The sequence below is a fragment of the Fistularia commersonii genome, chromosome 33 (genome assembly GCF_037954325.1).
Source record: "Fistularia commersonii isolate RoL2024-O1a breed Wild chromosome 33, RoL_Fcom_v1.0, whole genome shotgun sequence".
Classification (NCBI taxonomy): Eukaryota; Metazoa; Chordata; class Actinopteri; order Syngnathiformes; family Fistulariidae; genus Fistularia; species Fistularia commersonii.
This window is the reverse complement of record NC_141316.1, coordinates 5120112-5143287: the sequence shown is the minus strand read 5'-3', so window position 1 is coordinate 5143287 and position 23176 is coordinate 5120112. Positions and strand designations below refer to the sequence as shown.

The 23176-nt window shown below is 40.4% G+C and overlaps 1 protein-coding gene across 1 annotated transcript; it reads left to right on the top strand.

The window, feature by feature from the left end:
- Nucleotides 1–6893: 6893 nt before the first annotated feature.
- On the top strand, nucleotides 6894–10651 carry LOC147214745 (transcription factor Sox-9-like). The gene is made up of 3 exons (XM_086140499.1): nucleotides 6894–7693; nucleotides 7834–8084; nucleotides 8255–10651. Exons 1-3 carry the CDS (start codon nucleotides 7257–7259, stop codon nucleotides 9067–9069), a joined length of 1503 nt encoding a protein of 500 aa, XP_085996625.1. The 5' UTR covers nucleotides 6894–7256; the 3' UTR covers nucleotides 9070–10651.
- Nucleotides 10652–23176: the final 12525 nt, after the last annotated feature.

The following is a 23176-nucleotide window of genomic DNA, read 5'->3' as shown; positions in this document are numbered from 1 at the left end:
TTGTTTAAGCGGAATTTCCTCGATTATGAATGTTATGCAACAGAAGTAATAGGGTGAAAATCATTATACAGTGCCAAGAAAATGAGACACTTTATGAAATACTGAGATCTATCACAATCTTTTTTTAAAAAAAAGCTTCTCTCAGTTTGCAAATGGTACGTGACTATTTTCCCATCTACTATGGTGAAGTTGAGTAACAAATATTCGATGTTGGATATAGTGTTTTATATCTATCTATCTTGGCACATCAATCAAAAGACAGTAGCAGCAAATATTACTGTGATCTGAACAATGAACTTCAAGATAAGGCATTTGGATTCAAACCATTCAAGCCAAAGTAATATTTCCATATACAGATCGCTTACACAGGCTGTTAAACCTAAACTAAAAAGTCAAGATCTAAACATAGGTGATGTTAAGTCCATCGATTTTTTGTTGAGGTATAGTGCTACGTAATTGTATTTTTTACTTGGTGGGTTAACAAACGGGAAAAAGGCACCTCCTACCAAAGTCACCTATCTCCATCATCCTTCAAATACATCATGGAAGAACCTTTCAACTTGCTGAGCAGATTCTTTTCTATAAGTTACGATCACACTGCACAGATTGCATTGACATCTGGCTGTGATTTCGTCAAACCACATCTGGAGGCTGCCCAGTGATGGTTTGTATATGCTCAGAGCATCTGTCAGAAACGCAACTCATCTTGATATTGATGAAAATCTCGGGGCAGCTTATACTACTTATAATGAAATCTCCTTGATATTTTTTTTTATATATATACACATAATTTTTAAAGACAGCCTTCAGAAGGCTATGCCGTTCAGAGAACTTGGCTATGAATATTTGCGCCATTATACTTTCTAAGTCTTCCTCCCCATAAAGGTGGTCCGGATGATTGTGGTTTGAGCAAAGCCCATGGCTGAGTGGAGGTACCGGTGCGAGCCAGCCAATGCGCTGAGATATCATCACCATTTCATTTAGTAGATTTCTGTCTCTGAGCAGGGGAGGCTACAGAAGGTTTTCTGCAGCATCAGGAGTATAAAATTAATTCACTGTCTCTACCACATGTCCTGCACCCTGGGTCACGGAGGGGAGAAGTCAGTCCCAGCAGACATTAGGAGAGGGGTAGATAAAAAAAAATAATACTGGTTTGGGTCTTGTTATAAAAATGATTAAATTATGTTAAATAATGACAGTTACAGCCCATTGTCTCCAATGTTAACATTTTGAAATTGCTTGGTTCACTTGCAACACCCAGGAAGTGGGTGCCGTACCATATCAACATTACTAGTTGCAATTATATCACTATGCAATTTGTTGATGTTTAACATGTACAATACAACCGACCTTAATCATTCTGTTGTATGTGGACAATAAGATACTATAAAATCCTGCTCTTGGGTGACCTGTATCCTTTCCTGCAGGAGGTTTAGTCTCAAGCCCTTGGTAGAGATAGGTATCTAGTCTAGTTGTTATTTGAAAGGTGATGTTTACCTGACCCGAAGAAAGCAGGCCAGTTGAACTTATTTTACCCTGTATCACTTCCATCTCAGAAAGGCAACACCTTTGTTGATCCATTTCTTTTTTTTTTTATCCTTTGCTTATCCCAGTTCCATTTGGGTTATGCAAATCTTTTTTTTTTTTTTTTTTTTTTTTTTTTCTGGAGAAAAAGAAAAAGAAAGAAAAAGGAAAAAAAAAAAATCAAGCTCTTGCACATGTCCTTGATATAAATAATAGTCCCTCTCCTGGAGCTTGGTTTTAGAATGTCAAAAAAAAAAAAATTAATTAGAATAGAAAAAAATAAATGCAATGGCACGGATGAATCTGTGAAGCCTCATCTTTACAGAAAACTCCCGAAGGATACTTCTATTTAGAGGAAAGTTGAAACTGTATGTGACTAAACATGTTGAATTAATTTCACCTGACAGTTACTTCATAGAGGACAAGATGACAAGGACAAGAGACAGTGTTAACAACCAAATAATAAAAATGTAATGTATAAATCTGAATCCATTCCGCCTACTGTACAATTAAATAAGCTACATGCCACATTTTGGTTAGATATCCTCCGTTGTTCAGAGTAACTTTTCGCTGCGTCAGAGATTTTCACCCTGAACCTCCACTCCCGTGGTAAGTGCAGCTTTCTGTCCAAGGAAGGAGGGAGCGAGTTTTCCAGTGGCACGAGCCACCTGCTGACAACTGCCATTCTTACCCCCAAAACCACTGCACACACACACACGCACACACACACACACACACACATCTAAACCCAAACAACTGCTGAGCATTAAGGTGTGGATCTGTCATTAGTTAGCTTGGCCTGGCTCGGTGAGACCATTGTTATTGTTAAAGCGAAGGCTGTTTGCTCAAGCCATATCTATGGAGGGAAATGGTGCTCCTTTGTGGGTTTTTTGACTCGGCCTAAGTGGATTGGGTTTCCTCTTGCTTTTCCTACCTCTCATACAGTGTGTTATGATCAACTTATGCACATATTTTAATCAGCAACAATTCACATTGCCGGGAAGAGTGAGCAGGAACCTGAGCGATCAGGTTTGCTCCTTACTGGATTTTACACACTGACTTTTGGTCTTTGATATCAAGGTGGATCGCGGGCTCACGTTTTTGCTCAGCTGTAGTTATTTGAAAGTATAAAGAGGACTGGAGCCTGTTTAAATACCGGGGAAGAGGCAAAAACAGCAACAAGAGGCATGGATTGGATACATGATGGATGGTAGATGGACTGATCCTGAGAAGGGGTTGCCTGGGTCTTCCCTAAGTGTTGTTCAAACAACATCAGATGCAGAATGACGTTGGGTCAACAGACACCCGGTGCTCAGACGCTCAGATCACAGTGGAACAGACGCACACAAGCTTGAGGTGGCAATTAATCATGCCAAACCCTCTAAGAATGGCACATCGCACCTATCTGACAGCTGCAGGCACCGAGACATGAGATGCTTCCCTCAAATTCTCTCCATTTCTTCAGTATTTGAAAACATTTCATATAAGGCCCGCATTCCTAAAGACAGGGGAGAGAGCCACGGTTGCACATAGGAGATATCACAATATTTCTTCCATCATCGGTCACCTAAGATTTATGTCTCGCCAATGCTATTTCTACCAGAGGAACAGGATGCTTGCCAAACATCCATAAAAAAATGTAAAAAATACATTCATAAAAAATGAAAAATAAAATCCAAACACTCATTGAGCACATGGATTGACTTTCTAGTTGTTATAACTTTACTCTGCTAGAGAGTCTTCCATTACGGAAATAGTTTCTGGTCTAATCTATCAAACCTCTGAAATAAAAAAGAGAGAGAGAGAAAGATAGAAAGAGAGAGAGGGAGAAAGAGAGATATTGCCATCATCATTCATTTCTATCTCGGAGGTCCAGGTTACTGTTGAACGCAGCCAAACGTTTGATATCTGACACTTATTTGTAGGTTCGCAGGGGGAGTGCTGTTTGTTTGAGCCAAACAGGAAGCGGCTTCTGTCACTCCAGATGACAGTGAGCTTTTAACTGACTGACTGAGAGTGATCCCTTTTCAGATCAAAATGATCTAATGACTTAAAATCAGCATTTTTTAAAGACAGATGCCTGCATGTAGCAGTTGCCTTTGAACACATGGCTGTTAAAACCTTTGCTTTTGATAGATTGCACCCGATTTGATATAAAATCAAATTTAAGACTCAACTGCTTTTTCACTATAAATATGATTGTGTTTGTGTGTGTGTGTGCATAAAAACACCCACTGTATTTTACACCACTGGCGTAACTTTAGTAAAAAGAACAATTAAATTAAAATAGCCTCCATGTGTAGGGAACAACCTGAATGCATCAGTGTATGAACATGCACTCTGGGAATTATTTGATCACTCTGGGCATCTTTATTTGAGGGCCGTAAACCTAAGAACTAAAAGCATCATGAGCAAAAAAAAAAAAAAAAAAGATAAAAAAAATAGATAAATAAATAAACATGTGTAACAAATAACGGCAAGTATGGGTTAATTCCCCTTTAGGATTAGCAGAAGGTTTTTCCTGGAATCCCTACCTACACAACCATCATGGATGTTATGTTTTAAATAAGAAAACCAAGTTTATAATTTAGCAAATTGCACAGTACATTATGTAACAAATATCAGAATTTAGGATGCAGAGACGGTCATAAACCTCGGAAATTCAAACCGGGCCAGATGGGACTCCTAAAAAGAAAAGCAGACAGACCTTAGCAGTTGATTCTCACTGTTTGCTCAGATTTTTACGCTGTAGCTCCAAGTCAAGATGAGAAGTTTCCCAAGGCATCGCCCTGCCTTCATGCTCTCCCCGCTTGCCGTCACTACGCTGTTGGTCATCTCCCTGCTTGCCCGGAAGACCACAGAATGGATGTCACTTCCATCCTGCCACAGCTATAATACGACCACCGGCAGACCTCTGACAAACAGAGCAGTTGGACGAAGCTGAAACTTGCCATCAGCTAAAATGCTGTTCGCTTAACGGTTTCGGTGACTGGCTAATCATGCAAATCTGTTGCTCTTCTTTTATCTATGTTTTATTCCTTTGTTATGTGTGAACTCACGTGGTCGCTTATGTCTGTTTTTTAAGAGGAGTTACAATGACACATAGGAATGGACATTATATAGTGTCACAGAAGGTGAAACCAAGAAATCAATCCATCTGGACACTTTCCCCTCATTCCACTTTGGGCGTCTCCGTCTTCAGGATCCACCTTCTTGTCACCGTCCTTTTAGCTTTTTCTTCTTCGCAATCCTCCATTAGCCATATTTACCCTGTCAAGAGCAAACACCGCGTTTTCCACCCCTGCCACAGCGCTGTGACTCAATGCAATTCATGCCTTCGTTGCTCTACAAGCAAACGCGGTCACGTTTTGGCGAGCTTGTGTAACGGCACGCAACGCACACGCGACCGCAAAGGCGTCCCACGAGCTATTAACGCAGAGCCAAACAGCTCCCTTCTATTTGTGTTCAAAGTGAGTATCTTAAATAAGCATGTCTGGTGTAAATAAACTCGCGGGGAGACGAAGGAGTTGGCGATGTTAGGCTTTAGTGTTTTGAAACCACAGGCCTAATTGGTCAGGGAGAGAAAGAATTACTGAGTGATTCAGGGTCACAAATGCAAACAAGCAACACGGTAACATTTCGGAGCGCAAAGACAATCGTATTCTTTCTCTCACGTGAATACAGAAGCGGGGAGTAAGTTAATAGTAAGATGTGTCTGTGTGTGTGTGTGTGTGTGTGTGTGTGTGGGTGTTTGTCTGTGTTCGATGGAAGCTGTAGGTGTCTGCCGCGATGGAAACTAGCAGCCACATTGAAATGACCTGACATCTGTGAACTATTAAAAGGGACTTCAGGTAGCACATGTTGTCGACATTAGCTTGAACTGAGATTTACATTTCCACATCTCCACAAAGCATAATAAACAATTAAATGAGGCATGTGCGAGCAGGTTACCGTCACTGACCACCAGACCACTTCACATTACCCTGATTGGAGAGTTACACCGTCTTTTTCTGAGAAGACAAGACACAGGGGCAGCATGAGGTCGAATTACCCTCCAGTTATAAACAAAAATTTTGTCCAATATTAATATTCAGGGTTTTTTAAATCTCCTTTTTTTCCCCGCAATTTTCACTGACTCAACTCTTGTTCCACTAAAAAAGAAATGGAGGTATCTTGTACTCTATGTATTTTAACAGCAGGGAAACCCTTTACATTGTGTAGTAGGATTTGCACTGCTTTCCAAATAATCATGTTATAAAAAGTTGATTTAAGGCACTTAACTAGATATAATTAGCTCCACCGTGACCAGCTACAACCGCACACATATCCGGCTTGCTTCATACTGTTAATATGTTTCGCACTGTCATAGTGATGCGTGAATAAATGTTCTTCATTGTTTTAAATGTCAGGAGCGAACTGAATTGATTTTTTTGGGTGTTTATTTTTCCTGTATTATTAACAGACCATGTTTTTGGTTTGTTTCCGGATAGAGGCAGCACAACAGTATGAAAAAAATAAAATAAAATACAAAAATGTTTACATGTATTCGATATTAAATAACATCACGTATTCCCAAGAGGGGTTTTTGCATAAATAATTTGAAAAGTTTATATCACATAGGGAGGGAGTTGGGGGTTGCATGGCAAAGTGGCCAGTTGATGAACAGAATATGGCTTTCACTGGATTATTACTCTGTAGTTGGGGACAAAATCAGCAACACAAATCACACCCGAGCTTTGACAGCAGCTGTGGCACAGCAGCCGTCTGCTGCAACTCCCTCCTGCCCCACTCTGCATCCAGCGGGTTCCTAGACTGCTGTCTCCCCCTATCGACCACAGGCTGTGGGTGTATTTGTGGAACCGGCGCTCTGAGCTACAGAAACCAACTACTCTGAAAGTAGCAATATGAACACATAACGCAATTCATAAGATGTTAAACTACGATAGTTTGATTTTTTTTACCTGTCATGTTCTTTTTTTAATCGAAAAAAAATTATCTTTTTTTTGGATAACTTTGCAATAACTCATACAATCCTGATATTCCAGATTTGGAATAAGAATTGTTTTTGTTTGTTTTGTTTTGTTCGCCATTTAAAGTTGACATGTTAATAGAAAGATCCAGGAAAATTTAAACATAACATTAGTTGGCAGGGGCCTGTGTGCGTGTGTGAGTGTGCGTGCGTGTTTATGTGTGCGTGAGTGTGAGTGTGTGTGTGCGTGTGGATGAAAGTCGGATCAGATTCCTTCACGCTCTCAGCCAATCAGAGCCTTTCCTGAGCGGTGCACTCCGCTCTTATAAGGGCAACTCGCGAAAACGCTCTCAGTTCAAAGCATTCACGCGTTCTGGGGATTCTACTTGGAGACGAGAAAGGGAACACTTTACCGTTTCATCCTCGAAGAGTCGAAAGCAAACTTCTACCTGCTGCTTTGGTTTGTTTTTTTGTTTGTTTGTTTTTGCCCTCTCAAGAGCGGATGCAGTGATCTGTCTGTGAGAAGCCTGTGCGTAAAGGTGCCCGCTCTCCAAATCCTTTTTACGCGTAGGTGAAGAGGATCATCGTCAAACAGCGTTTTTTTTCTCTTTCTTTTCTCAGTAAACTACTTTGAGCAACTTATCCTGGCAAGTCCAACCCGCTTTTAGAGGCGACTCCCGCCACCCGCCATCTCTTTCGCGCGAGAAAGCGCACTCATCTCCCCAGTTTCACGCGTAATTTGGTAACCCCCACCGTTTTTCGTATGAATCTCCTCGACCCCTACCTGAAGATGTCGGAGGAACAAGACAAGTGTCTCTCTGATGCCCCGAGCCCAAGCATGTCCGAGGATTCGGCGGGCTCCCCGTGCCCGTCCGGCTCCGGGTCCGACACCGAGAACACCCGGCCGTCGGAGAACGGTCTCCTCCGGGCGGACGGCGGCCTGGGGGAGTTCAAGAAGGACGAGGACGATAAGTTCCCCGCTTGCATCCGCGAGGCGGTGTCCCAGGTACTCAAGGGCTACGACTGGACCCTGGTGCCCATGCCGGTGCGCGTAAACGGATCTACCAAGAACAAGCCTCACGTCAAGAGACCGATGAACGCCTTCATGGTGTGGGCGCAGGCTGCGCGCAGGAAGCTGGCGGATCAGTACCCGCACCTGCACAACGCGGAGCTCAGCAAAACTCTCGGGAAACTCTGGAGGTGAGTTTGCAAAACAGTGCATAGTTCGTTTTACTTTCAGTTGATTTTGTCTTCGAGGAGAGAAAAAAAAAGGCGATGGTGGGTGGTGGGGGAGTGAAGTGCTTAACAATTAACGCCCCCCATTTTTTTTGTACCCGCAGACTTTTGAATGAAGGAGAGAAGCGGCCGTTCGTGGAGGAAGCTGAGCGCCTCCGGGTGCAGCACAAGAAGGACCACCCGGACTACAAGTACCAGCCCCGGCGGAGGAAGTCCGTGAAGAACGGACAGAGCGAGCCGGAGGACGGCAGCGAGCAGACGCACATTTCCCCCAATGCCATCTTCAAGGCCCTGCAGCAGGCGGATTCCCCTGCATCCAGCATGGGAGAGGTGCATTCCCCGGGGGAGCACTCAGGTGAGCAGAGGATCTTTTTTTTATTTTTCAATTTTTGCTGTCCTTCATGTCGTCACTTTTCGTTTTTTTTTATTTTTTTTATTATTATTAAAAACGTCTGCGTAGATTGAGGAGGCGATCGGATTTTCTTGCGAAGAGCAAATTATCTCATCACTCTTGTCATCCTCCAGGCTCCCAGGGGCCTCCGACCCCTCCCACCACCCCAAAGACTGATGTCAGTTCTGGCAAGATGGACCTAAAGCGCGAGGGAGGCCTCCGAGCCCTTCCCGACGGCTCCGGCGCGCGCCAGCTCAACATCGACTTCCGCGATGTTGATATCGGCGAGCTGAGCAGCGATGTCATCTCTCACATTGAGACCTTCGACGTCAACGAGTTCGACCAGTACCTACCGCCCAACGGTCACCCGGGCTCCGCCAGCGGCCCCGGCAACACCGCGCCCGTCGCCTACACCGGTAGCTACAGCATCAGCGGCGCTCCGGTCAGCCCGCAGGCGGGAGGGCCCGCCGCCTGGATGGCTAAAGGCCAGAACCAGCAGGGACAGCAGCAGCAGCACACCCTGACCACCCTGGGGAGCAGCAGCGGGTCGGAGGCGAGTCAGGCCCACCAGCGGACCCAGATCAAGACGGAACAACTGAGCCCGAGCCACTTCAGCGAGCAGCAGGGCTCCCCGCAGCACGTCGCCTACAGCCCCTTCAACCTGCAGCACTACAGCCCCTCCTCCTACCCAGCCATCTCCAGGGCACAGCAGTATGACTACTCTGACCACCAGGGGGGTACCGGTGCTGCCGCCGCCACCTCGTACTACAGCCACGCGGGGGCCGGGCAGGGCTCAGGGCTGTACTCGACTTTCAGCTACATGAGCAGCCCCAGCCAGAGGCCCATGTACACGCCCATTGCTGACAACACAGGGGTGCCCTCCATCCCCCAGAGCAGCCCACAGCACTGGGAGCAGGCTCCAGTTTACACCCAGCTCACCAGACCCTAAGCGGCCAGGCAGACTATCACACACACACACACACACACACACACACACACATACACACTTACAAATGACATGTACAGCCATACAACCCCCAACCCCTCCCCCACCAAGAAAAAAAATGAAACAAAAAAAAAAAAAAATACACACTCCAGAAACACTTTACTTCAGGGAGACTTCCTCCTCCAGAACTGCTCCCTGAATTAAGACACTTGAAAGGGGGAAGCAGAGAGCTGGACTTGTGATTGGCTCACGCCGTGCCTTGGTTTATGTATCATGATAGAAACTATATATATATTTTTAGAGAGATGAAGAGACTTAAGAAAATCCTCTGTGAGGACTTATTTGACTGTTGATATTTCAGTAGGTACTGTGTATGTTTCTTTTGTTTTGTTTTTTTTTGTTTGTTTCTGCATACGCTGGCGGTTTGTAACCCTCGGGTGGGGTGGGGGGGTGGGGCGGGTAATTATTTCTACCTGTAGATAGAAATTTCTCGAGGCTTTATATTTTAACCAGATCAGTGGCTAACCAGTAGCGCAGTATCTGGTTCCCTGTTTTAATTTCAGAAAGGATATCTGCTTGAGTTATTCTTTGTTTCTCCTCTTTTTTTTTTTTTTTTTTTTTTTTTGCACCATTCAGCGAGTACGGTTTCCATTGAATGCAGTTTTACCAGCTTATGTGTCACAAGCATTGGAAAAGCTATTAGGCAATACAGCAAGCGAAAGAGAGAGAGAGAGACTAAGTTTCACAGTATTCTGCTGGAGGGACAGCAACCCTTTCCACCATCCGTGCCTTGGATTTTACATTTTCTCTTAACTTTTCTGCGTTTGTCTGTGTGAGCACGTGTATGTGTGTGTGCGTGTGTGGGAGCATGCACGTGTGCATGCAATGCGAACAGCTGAGATTACGATTACCGCTCTGCAGCGTGTGTTTGACAGTTACAGGAAGACCCCCCTGACCTCTCGGGTGTCCCCTGCAGTCTCCCACCATGCAGGTGTCCAGCACGCTCGTCCTTCGTCCTCCCCTCTCCCGCCTTTCCTGGTCAAATCCAGTTTGAAAACTTTATTTATTTATTATCTTTAATTTTATTGCAAAGTAATTATTTTGCATACTATTCTTATAACTAATGAGTTGTCCTCTTTACAGTGTAGACGGCATATGGGCTCCCAATTTTTTTGTTCAACCCAGGGGGTACTTAGATGAAATGGTTAATGCTGTAATCGCCTTTTTTATTTATCTTATCTAAATGTCTATTTTAAGTATGTATTGTTTCCTTTTTTTTCCTGAGGGTTGGGGGGGGTCTATCTAACAAATGTGTACGAATTATTTGTAATTTGTGATTTTTTTTTTCTATGTGTTTGACTTCAGACTGAGGCTAAAGGAACTGGAAGACATTATTTGTTGTTATCGTCAGAGGGATTATCATCACTCTGCTTTGCAAGCTCCATTTCCTTTTCTCTCAATATCAAAGAACTGATGTTTCCAATAGTCTTTTTTTTCCCCCCTTCTGCTATTTTGCATCGTATTTGTACTGTCTTTAAAGACTGTTTTGTATATGTATTTGCAATAAAAAAAGAAAATGCTATTAACAAGGTTTTCAGTTTAATTCATAACTTCCTATCAACAGACGCATAGGTGCTGAACAACACATGAGATTGCACCGTTTTCCAACACGACTGGTTCAGCGAAAGGGTTAAACATATGTGCGCCAAGAAGCAGGACTGGTGTTTGTATTCCCAGAAGCCTTGTTTTTTTTCCATGCTGCTTTTATTTTCTTCCTCCCTCTTACCCATCAGCTGGTATCAGCAGGGGGTGGTTGAGGCTCGCGGGGACCAGATATGTCGACCGCAGTAAAAATGTGCAGAAGTTATTTCAAGAGCCGATACTTGGGGGAGCAAGAAAAGCGGGGTGCTGCGGGTTCCTGCTCTAATAAAATCCTGGGCAGCAAGGAAGAGAGATTCATGCAAAGAACTCAGTGCCGCAGGGACAGCCTGATAAGAAAACTCACTTTAATCTGCAGAATTCTGACACAACTGTATCCTCTGAAAACCTCATCACTTTTTGTCTGTATTAGCAACAGGTACAGCCAGCCGACCAAAGTCAGGATGATATTTGCGAAACACCAAATCTGGATGAGATGCCAGTTACATAAATGCAAAATGTTTCTTTATCACGATGCTTCGTGCTCTGCAAAAATAACAAAGCTTTGATCTCGATATTAACAAAAGAAGTGACCAACAAAGAACACACAGGCAATGACACGATAGATGTGTTGAGATATGATGCTTGATTTAGTCCTGTTGAAAAAATCTACAAGGGGGTGTTTGGAAAGAAAATCCTAAATAACTGTCCATCTATCTTTCTAATTTTCTTGTCTCACAATTCGTGAAATAACTCTTGTTGCAGCCTGTGAGATTTCCTTTTTTTGTATTGCAAGTCTTGTTAAAGGGATTCTTTTTAGTGAGCAATGTGACTTTTTGCAAATACGCTGTCAATGTTATATAATAGTGAGCTCAATACTAAATAAATACATAAATAAATAAAGGACTCCTTGAAGTGAGCAGCCATAAACTGATGGAAAATAATCACTGGCCGCAGCACTTGCTGGTTTTAATATTTGAAATTGGACTCAACGGTATCGGCACAATTCAAGTAGTAATGCCTCATCCCTTGTACTGAAGTTGTAATGAATCAAACATTTCTAAAAAGCCATAGTTTTAAAATAAAAAATGTACACATAAAGTAATTACAAAGACGCAAACAATAACAATAATAATAATAATGGTAATAATATGTAAATAAAATAAAAACATATGAAAAGTTAAAAAAAAAAAAAAATTGTGTGACAGGATGGGAAACAGCAGGGTCACATTTGACACAATTAAAAACACGTTATAACACCGACTCTAAAAAACAAACTCATGCCAAGAAAGTAACTCAGCAGCTTTGGAAAACAAAAATCATGAATTCAGCAAACTAAATAGATTATACTGCATGAATGTTTAAATTTATTTATTTTTTTAATTATAATATACATAGAGAAATAAAAAAGATCAGTTTCTTTGTTTTTCAGACACCAGTGTGCATGTTTCTATTTGATTATTTATCTATTTATTTATTAGAAAATGCCGATGCACCTGGATTTATGACACAAGACTAAATTAGAGCATCATTGCGAAACTGAATGCAGCATAATAATGATTTTAACTACATTATATGGTTTCATCATTGTTGGAACATAATTTGTTATTGAAAATAAAAGGTGATTAACTGCCCAACCTCAGATTAATCTACTGCTTGTTTTTACAACTAATTTATTAAGTATATAAATATCAGAAAATAAGGGGGAAATGACCTTCACAATTCCCAGAGCCAAATGTGATGTCACTTTTTTTTTTCTTCCCCTTCTTGCCAACAACTAAAACACCCACGATATCCAGTTGAAAACACTTAACAAGCTAAGAGGAGCAGATTTTGTGTATTTAGTTTCTTTTTTGGTTTAATGGAATTTTGAGTTAAAACTGTTTTCTGTCAGACATTGAGGCTTTATGTGTTTGAGACTATCTCACAAAGACAGAGCCCCCATGTTTTTATTTTTCTAGATTAAAAGTCGAATCATCAACGAAAAGGTCAATTTGGGGCGAAACAGAAGTAACTCAATGCAAAGCGATTGGTTTGCAGTCTTACAGGAGTTACAATGCATTTTATTTATTCATATTATGGAATTATAGTCATTTCAAACATCAGTCAAGTAGCAAAAATCATAAATACCCAAATCTATTATACTTTATTTATTGTTTCTTACGGTTTCCTTACTCGCCGGCAGAGGCTTCTACTTATCAATTCACAATCTATCAATGAACTGTGCAGCGAGTTGCGTGTGATTTTTAATTTTATTTGATTTGCAACTTCCGAGTAACTCAAACTCTCAGTTCTAGCATCTATCTTAGACTTAACATTAAATTTGGATACATAATGAGGGCATACAAAACAGCATACATTGAAAAATGGCTTCAATGTGTGGAGCATTTTTACACCTTGCAGATTCAAAGTGCTTGCCACTGCATCCACAAACACTCATACGTCGATGGCGCCATATTTTATTATGTGGAACACAGACATAGTATAAAAACAATGTCTTGTCATGCAATCATAAATCTGAGACCCTAAAAATTGGGAGTACGAGTCCTGCGCTCAAGTAATTCAACACTGCGAAAAACCAAGCGATTCAATGACTAACTTGCTCAACCATAAAACAAACAATGCCCTGGTTCATATCACAGCGCATTGTGACTTCTATGTCCGATCCGTGACGTCCACTCCAACTGATTTGGAACAGCTGCACATTATGTGGAATAGAGGGGGAGGAAACAATATATTTGTTGGAGATTAATATCTGCTGTGGATTTGATGCACTAACAAGTATTGATGGCAGCGGGACGGTGAATGCGGGAGCCACTCAATAAGCGTGTAACTGTTTTGATTAGTTTTATGTCTGAACGTCATTCCTCCAGAGCTTGGATCCCACATGACAGTGACAACGGATCTGCTAAACGCTGAGTTGAATGTTGGGGAATTTCTGAACATTGCACTATTTAAGCGTCATGGAACAGTGGATTTGTTCTTGGTGTCCCTTCAAACAGAATGAGAACTATCAAATTCAATTAAAGAAAGAGGAAGAACAGCAACCATTAAAGTTAGCAATTCATGTTTCCAGGTGCTTCTGATTAGTCCTCTGAGATATTAGATATTGAATATAAGAGCGGGCACGAGCTACTTTCACGGCAGACCCCTCTGCTTTAAACTTGGCAAGCGACAAAGGTCAAAGAGGGGAAACAGCTGATGGTGGGTGATGTTACGCTGCCAGGGTAGCAAACACCATTTTCCTATGATGTGGATTATGTGTTTGGCGACACAATGTTTTCATAATAATTGGTGGCAGCTCATTTATTGAGGGTTGATGAGCCCAACAGTTGAGACAAAGATGTAGCCAAGAATCACTTTGTACTGCATGACTGCTGATTAACTGCAGACTTACAAATCCATGAGGAATTATTTGGAAAAAATAAGTATTCAGTAATCACAGCCATTGAATAATGTAATGTGGAGTTGTGGATATTTCTCCTCCAGCACATTGATACAATTTCACAACGTGACTTCTTATATAGCGCATTATAAAGATTGACACACTTGGATGAAAAGTCTGTGAAAAGACTCTAAACATGAAAAGAGAAATACCTGAGACAGAAACATGATACAGTATACAGGCTGAAAGAATGGAAAAACAACTAATCCATCCCTGGGAACGATAATAAGTGTTAACGTGACGGCCACGAAGGTGACGTGCGGCAGCTGAACTTCAAGTAAAACAGGAAAATATTTGAAAAGTGACTTCTTTTCAAATATTGAAAAGTCCCAGTCTGCAGTGAGTGTGTTCAGGTTTGACGAATATAATACCAGGCCTGGGGTAAAACATCTGTTAATTGGACCCCATCCCCACCTCGACTTTATTTATTTCATGGATCCCAAGGATATTAAAGGGTACTTGGGAGATTAAAAATAAATAAATTTCAAAATTAAGACCTAGTATCAATGATAATAATAATAATAATAATAATAATAATAATAATGATAATAATAATAATAAAAGCTGCAATGATATATTTATCAGTTGATTTAATTCAGATGTGTTTTGAAAGTGAATACCAACCTAGCTAATTTGACTGTTACATCTAAAAATGAATATGGCCCCTAATGTTGTGATCAAGTGTCTTGTGATTTTTAAGATACCGCAAACATATACAGATATTTCTTTACTGATTTTGTGCAACTTACCAAGGATTTTTTTTTTTTTTGCCTAAATAAAATAAACATTATTTCATGAAACCATAAATAAATAAATGCCAAGGTCTAAAAAATTGACTTTTACTTTCCCAGTTAAGTAATGATCTCTTGGCTGAATAGTTTTTTGTTTTTTTTCACATTTTCAGAACATTCAAAACAAAATGTAGTTACAAGATTAACAATACAAGATTTTCAAGCTTTTAATACACATATGAAAAGCTTTATATACATGTGTAATATAATATAGTCCACAAATGGCTTGCAGGAACTTATAAAGATAGGAGTACAGGTGATATTACATATAAAGCAGTTCTATATACCCAGTGTTCTGTTTGTTTGTGGTTCTGTTTTTTTCCCCATGTTGCAGATTTATTTATTTCTCTGTTTGTTTACTAATTAACTGCCATGCAGTTGAGTATAGTTTGTTTGTTTACTGCTTTCACCACCAGGCTGGAATCCAGAACTGTCATACCCAGGCCCTCTTGTGGGATTCTGGACATTAGCTGATCATTAAAAAAAAGGAAAAAAAAAGTTTTTGAGAAAAGGGTTTAGGTCAGTTATTATGGAACCACTCAAAAAATGTGGAGGTATTTTGGGCAAAACAAAGATTTAAAGAATCCAGACAATCAATACAGGTGGTCTGGTGACTGTAGAATGATGTGTTCTTACTGCGGGGATAAAGAAAAGATGTCCAAAAAAAAAGGTTTTAAACAAAACACAAATGTTCAGACTCTTGCAAAAAAATAATCTTAAAAAAAGTATTTAGGAGTTTATTTTATAAAAGTTATTTTCTGGGCAAAGATGTGATCTGTAGTCTTCATCTGTTGTGAATCATGTCTGATCAAATTTCCATGACTTCGGACCAGATGTGACTGCATCCCGTGTCTAATAAAGATTGATTTCAACAGTAGTGGCTTCTTCTCTAATAAGATTTTGTCTACGTTCTCTTGCCAATCGATATAAATAAAAAAAGAAAAGAGAAGAAAGATGGAACTCAATATGAAGGAAAATGTTTTGTGATTATCTACATGTTTGATAATGCAACTTACACACTTAATGCTACAACTAAGATCTAACTTTTTCCAGATTTTTTCCATCCATTTAATCAAATGCATTGTTTATCTAGCCCTCTCTACCCCTGCACCAGGATATAAAAAACATGAAAACACACTACCCTATCAGACAGTATTACATAAGTTTGCACCAAGAGGTGCAGCGTTGCCAGTGCAAAGTCCATGGGAAAATCACAAATGCATTGTAACAATATTTGTGGGTATAAAAGAGAGAAAGCCCAAAATGTGTTGTCAATGGCAGGTCTCTAATGGAAGAAGTAGAAGATCTGTTCAAGTGCAGAAAAATAAAAATTTTAAAGATTGCACTTACTGAACGTACCGTATATCCACTGTGACTGTGATATTATTATTCTTACAAAGGAACAGGTGAACATTACACAGTGTTGGTTTTCACCTCTGATCCTGCTCTTAAATCAATCTTAAATCCATTAACAGAAATAAATAGGTTACACTTTTGTTGAAAAAGTGTCCAAAGTGAGATACAGTGTTTTCCATTTGACAGAATGATTCAATCACTGAGTCAAAAAGTGATCAATCAAAAACCTCCAGAGGTACTGCATAGAAACTGTTTGTCCATACAAACAAGTTGCATTCATTTGACTTCATTGACAGTAAACATAACTTAAGGGGAAATAAGCTTGGTACATTTGCTGGTGAAAACACACTTAATATGGGAAACGCTCATATAAGACACATGACATTTGCAATCTCGGGATAGAAGTTCGCTGTAGTTGGCTCACATTTTGGGCAATTACACGCTTGTCAGTTTCACTCATAAAGAAAAAAATCTCAATATGCTGCTCATTCCTCAGGTATTAAAGAAAACAGAGGAGGGATGGGGAGAGAAGGGCAGGTTGGATAACAAGGTGAACAGAAGAGACAGGCACATGGATATCAAAGGGCGAACTGTGGTCAAAAGCATTATATGGTTCCATCTGAAAAAGTTATCAGCCCTGAAGAGATCACATGACAGCGGTAATGGTAGTAACAAGCAGGAGGGATGACATGTTTTTTATGGATGTTTTCCAGACAGACCAGCAGATGTGTCACACCAGAGGCATGAGCCTCCACCTAATCATCCGCGTCTCCTATTATTTCATCAAAAATTCATTGCCTTTTCTTTTGGGTCTGGAATTATTATCGAAGGAAGCGCACCTTATTCGCCATTTAGTTCACTGTCTGCTGAGAATATAGATGTGTATTGTTTCTTGTGAATAAGCAGATTATGACACATAAATCCCAGGCTGACATGTTGAAGGTTGAGCGGAGCTACGCTAGCCGGTTCCCACTGTTGCATTACACTGTGCGAGACAAAAAAGCTTCGAATCTAATCCCATTTTTACATTGACATAGATAGACTAAGTAATGTAATTGATTGTCTTTAAGAGGATGCACTTTTTTAAACAAATTCTACTAATTTATTTATTTTAAGCTCAGTGCCAGTAGCTTGGAAACTTTTTTTTTTCTGCTTTCTTAGTTTCCACCCTATACAGTGGTCATTTGTTCCAGTCGGCGCCCTTTCCCAAAAATTTTCAATCTAAGTGTTTGACCGTTGGGTGTGTTCGTCTGAATATAAGGTGTGGCTCAGGAAATTCTTGAAACAGTAATATCCTGATTACTATTCATTTATTATAATTTAAAAAAGGGAAAAAAGAGACTTACATTTCAGGCCAGGTCTAAAAGTAAGTGTTGTATGTGACACCTGTTTGAATTGTTTGTTCAATGCATTGGCGTACAAACAAAGAGGTACACATGGGTGTCCAAACTCCAAATGTACTTTCGCCCTGTACATTTTATTTTTCCAATTTATTTTTTGTATGCCCAGGATTGATAGCATAATCCAAACTAAGTGTGTTCTTGGACACACAATGTAGATTAGTTCTGACCAGCTGCAGTGAGCATTGGATCAATCAAGAAACTATTTATAATCTGTATTAGAGTTGGATAATCTGTGTGTGACTGTGAGTTCTTTGCAAATTCTTGTTCCTTTCCCAAACATTAAAAATGAAGAAACATGGTCTGCAGAGCTCTTTTACAGAAACAAACAACCCTCATATTAGAATAACTTTAAGGGCCGAAATCTGGCATTTTAAGGGAGAAAATATGCTGCAGAGATTAAAATATTCTGAAGCAAAGTAGTTATTAATGTTTTCACATATAATCAAAGACAAAATGTTCAAATCCTATGATATTTCCAGATTAAAAACAGCGTAATAAGTGTGTAAATAAGTATATGCATGTTTATCCAATGATATGTACTGAAATATTACATTTATATTAAATACAATTATTTATTTATAGAGTGGAGATTTGGTATACTTTGCAACCTCTCATTTTTATACATACTGTACATACATGTATATAAACTCCCCAGACATGCAAGGTTACTCCAGTGTGATTGATCAACAGATTAATCTCACTGATAGTCAGTCATAAAAAGTTACAATATCTGAAAGTCTCTTAATTTTAAGCTCCAGAGAGGAAGACAGCACTTGCCACCAACTTCCTGTGTCACAACGCGTTGTTCAAAATTGCAACACTGCAAATTCTTAATGAACAATGTTCGTCTCATTTATACGACACTGATGGTGGGTGACAATCCAAGGCCACTGGATTTGGACCAGAACTAATCACAAAGGCATGATGCTGCAACGTCAGAGGCTGTGAGTGACAGCACTAACTGTAGGCTGCCGCGGCGATTACCATCTGATACCCCACCAGACAGAGTTGATATGGCTGACAATTATGGACCACACCATTGTTGGACGTCGGTTCGGAAGATGAAGAATGACAGATGCTGCTGAAGCTTTGGCTTCGAGTCAGTCAGGGTGGGTCGGGGAGGAAATGTTTCTCATCAGTCTCTGAGGTCATTCAAGATGAAATAACATGATGCGGTGTAGGGTGGAGTGACTTGCAAGGCAGCACTGGCTATACTATTGAATATAACATATGAGACGCCTGTGGTGTATTGATTTAGGGAAGAGTATTAGTTCATCATTCACGATAACTAGAAAAAAAGATATTTTTGATCAGACTATGATTCTTGTGGCGATGCCACTAAACTACAAGTATTATTACTCCTTCATCCTCCTCCAGTCTCGCAGCCCCTTACGGGAAAGATGTGTGTCTGAGAATGACGAGTTTACCTTTGCCAGTAACAAAAAAACTCCTCATGGATTTAATAGCAGAAATACCCCAAAATGGCTGCATTTGTGGTTGCAGTAAACATGTTGGGATTATTTGTCAGAAATTGTACGCAAGAATTTCCCTAATAAAAGATGCTTAATGGCACAATGTGGACATGATCCTCTTTATGGCATAGGCATTTGTCAGCATACACGTATGACGGACTCACATTGACACAACATATAAAATAGGAATTGAGTTCAGCCAAATGACTTACTGTGATAATATATTGTCGTTTTGTGCTCTAAAACAACATTGACCGACCCCTCTTGAGTGACATGGAAACAAGAAACATGTGTGTCCATGACAAAAACAGATTCTAAATTATCCTTCTATCATGCGCTAAGCATATTGATGATCAATGGGAATAAGCATTTCAGTGAAAGCATGTCAAGCTACATGAAAAAACAATGATCAGGCTGTGGGGACCTAATTAATAGAATCCTTAATGCACAGGAAAAGACTAAAAATTGAAATAAAACAGCAAGCTGTCTTTGCGCTGATTCGCATGTTCGTAAGAAATATTTGAACACCAAAGTTGTAGGGAAGAAGTGTTGCTGCAAGTGTACGATGGCCTCCAATATGAAATGTAAAACCTTGAAACATGTGTCGGTTTTACAAAAGGACAAATGCTTTATTGGGGTGAGTGGAACAGCAGCTGTCTGTATAAATGAAATAATCAAATGCGTTGATGAGTCAGAGCAAATGAAAGCCTACTTCAGACCCTTTGCCCCGTTTGAGCACAATGCAGTTTGTTTATGCAGAGCAGGGACTTAGAATGAAAGTGGCAGGCAGTGTTAATGTGGGCACTTTTCCCATGGAAAAAAAAAAAAAAACAAAAAAACAACAAAACAATTAATATTCTAAACCAATTCCTCTCTGAGAATCTGCCCCCTCCTGAACTCACGGGTGGTCTTTTCAAATGCTAAACACGGCATAAAGACAGAGAGAAAAGGTTAGAGACCGAGAGCCTGTGATGGAGAGGCAGATGGAGGAAGACACAGGGAGAATGCAGACTAACAACTCCGGAAAACAGGACTGTCAAATCATGCAAGCATGAACGCCGGAATGAGTGCAAAAAATGTACGCAGCCAAGTTTGTTGACAAGCACAATGGAAAATTTGATTGGGCTCTAATTGCATTGGATCCAAGTTCTAATTGTATGTGCACATGTGCATTTCGTGCAAGTGAGAGCGAGAGAGGGAAAAACAAAAGATACACGATTCACAGAAAGGCCGTGTGTTCTCCGTCAGGTAGCAGCGCGGTGCATTCAATGCTTGCTCCGATGCGGCATCTCCTAATGAAACAGTGGCTTAAATGGCTTTTTTTGCCACTTTTTATGCAAAATGAGAAAATGTAAACGCACCAGTCGAGATGCAGCCACATCGCTTTATAGTAATATAGATTGGGAAAAATCTAAATATATTTGCCCTTGGATATGTAACAAACTATCTGATACTACATACTAAATAAGACTTTTCCCCCTTTGCCCTCATAGGCTATTTTGAACTCTTATTTTATGTATGTGCCCAGCCTTGCCTTGCGTATGTGAGAGCGCGTGTGCGCGTGCATGAGTGTTTGCTTAATGTGACCGACCCCACTTTACGAACCCCTTCTGAGCACAACGGAAACCATACATCCCTGCAGACAAGCTGGCCTGAAAGTTTTTATTGCGTTTTCATACAGTTCAGTGACAGAGCACCGGGGTCTCTGGTGGACGCAGATATGTGAGAACCAAGTGTAGAGCTTCCAGGCAAAGGACGTAACAGTAAGGGAAAGTGACTTTAGAAAAGATGGGTAATCTATTAAAATTGCACCATAATTAGAATAAATCTTTATGATTGCCAGTTTGTTACTTTGCTTGTGAGAACACAACATAACACTGCAGATTTACTTTTAGCAGAAGGACTATTGACGAAAAAGGTACCTGATCTTATAGTGCAATGAGATCAGGGTCTAATTCAATAATTCATGCATACCCTCTTCTAACCTTCAAGGTTCCTCCGACTTATCGAACACAAGTTTGTAAGCGTGCAGGTGCCTTGCAGAGGTTTTTTTTTTTTTTTCAATAAACGTCATCCCTGAAGCTTTCTAAACCCGTAGGGGATTGTGTCCGTCGAGCCCGCACCCTTTTCTACCCCCCCCCCCCCCCCCCCCCCCCCCCCATTACGTGTCAGAGGGTTTGATTAAGGTGCAGTAAAGGCTCTTGAAAAATTTTGGTTGCTGGTGGATTTGGTAGCGAGGGCTTTCCATTATGTGAAGGTTTATGAGATTCAGGGGGGCTTTCACAAGTGGCCAGCACTGATAAATCTCTATGAGATATTTCACAGTGCCGCAATATTTCATCGGTAGAGAAATGAGCTTGGACTGAGGGAAATATCCCAGAGGACTAAAGCTCATGGACAGGGAGAAATGGAAACTGAAAAAAATGAGTAATATGTGCTGGTTACTAGATCGTAGCTCCACACTTACTTGTGCACGTTAAAGGACTGCATGCACACAGGTCACTGAATTCCTGCAGGATGAGAATCAGTTTAATTATTCATCATGTGAGTGGAACAGGAGAGGATAAAAAGTCATCATAAGTGACTCAGACAGGAATCGGGACGATTATAGATCTGTTTTTTTAACTTTCTTTTTACTTCAAGAATGTCACACAGTGTGCATTGATCTGTCCAAGGCAGGCTTCCAAAATAACAACACTGACCACCAAATACTTGGTTTTAGTTACTAAAATGAGTCAAACTCATTAGAAAACTAGACGTTGCTCATCTGCACAGCAACTATGACAGACAGGAGTGAAAATGATCTTTTAGTGATGTCGGTCCTTGCAAACTGATGACGATGAATGTTATCAACAGTGATATACATGCATTCATTAATTCATCATTAATACTGCTTATTCTGCACTTAGGGTTGGAGCCTATCTGCACTGGGTGAGAAGCCAGGTAAACCTTGGAGCGGTGATCAATGGATCAAAGTGTCACAGATAGAGATCCATAACCATTCACTTCCTCATTCACAGATGATATAGAGACATACAACCAGTCACTGTCTCATTAACACATCTGGGTGATATAGGGTTTCCTAAAGAAGCAAATGCATGCTTTCCGACTCCGAGCAGAACGTTGAGACTCCACGCAGAGACGGCCCTGCTTGGAATCCAACCAGGAACCTTCTTGCTATGAAGTGAAAAGGCTAACAGACACGGCATCGTGCGGCCCTCGATAATAAACAATACGAATCCATATACCAAATATATATTTCCCTTTTCTAAAGCAAAATACATCAAATTTCAAACATCAACCAGTCATTTGCAAAATAATTAGATGAAACCGCTATAAATACATGAGCAATTAAATAAATAAAGGAATGTATTTACTGGTGCAATAAATACTTTAAATATCAAATTTGATCAAATTTCCTCCATCTGTCAAATTTACATTGATTTCACTAATGTCAGAGTTCATTAAACATGGTAAATATTGTTTGTCAAAAATTTCAGGGTGATGACATTGAGCCTATGTTTGCTATTTTCCCTCATTCTTCCAAAACAGAATATCCTTGAGGTAATGCAAAAAAAAAAGAACCCTTGATGTTCTGCAAATCCTGATCTGTTTACATTGACTTTTCTTCTTTTCTTCATTTGCTGGCACCACGCTGCGTGCACAGCACTTTTCAGCCAACTGCAGATTCACATTATTTGGAAAAGGTATCAAGAGACAAACAAAAGTGGGGCCCCGCTTGCCGGTTTGTAACAAGGAAAGCAAAGAAAACAGCTCCATCCCATCATTAGAAGCCAGGAAATGCACAGAGCCTGAAAAGTTGATATTGACCATAACATTCATTTCTTTTTTAACCCATTCTTTAAGTCACATTTTTTCTTTGCCCTTTACCTACATCCAAATCTCTCTCTCTCTCTCTCTCTCTCTCCAATATACCATATATCTGTATATTGTCTTCTGTCTGTGGAGCAAAATTTCCTACTCTCTCTTACAATATTCCTTTCC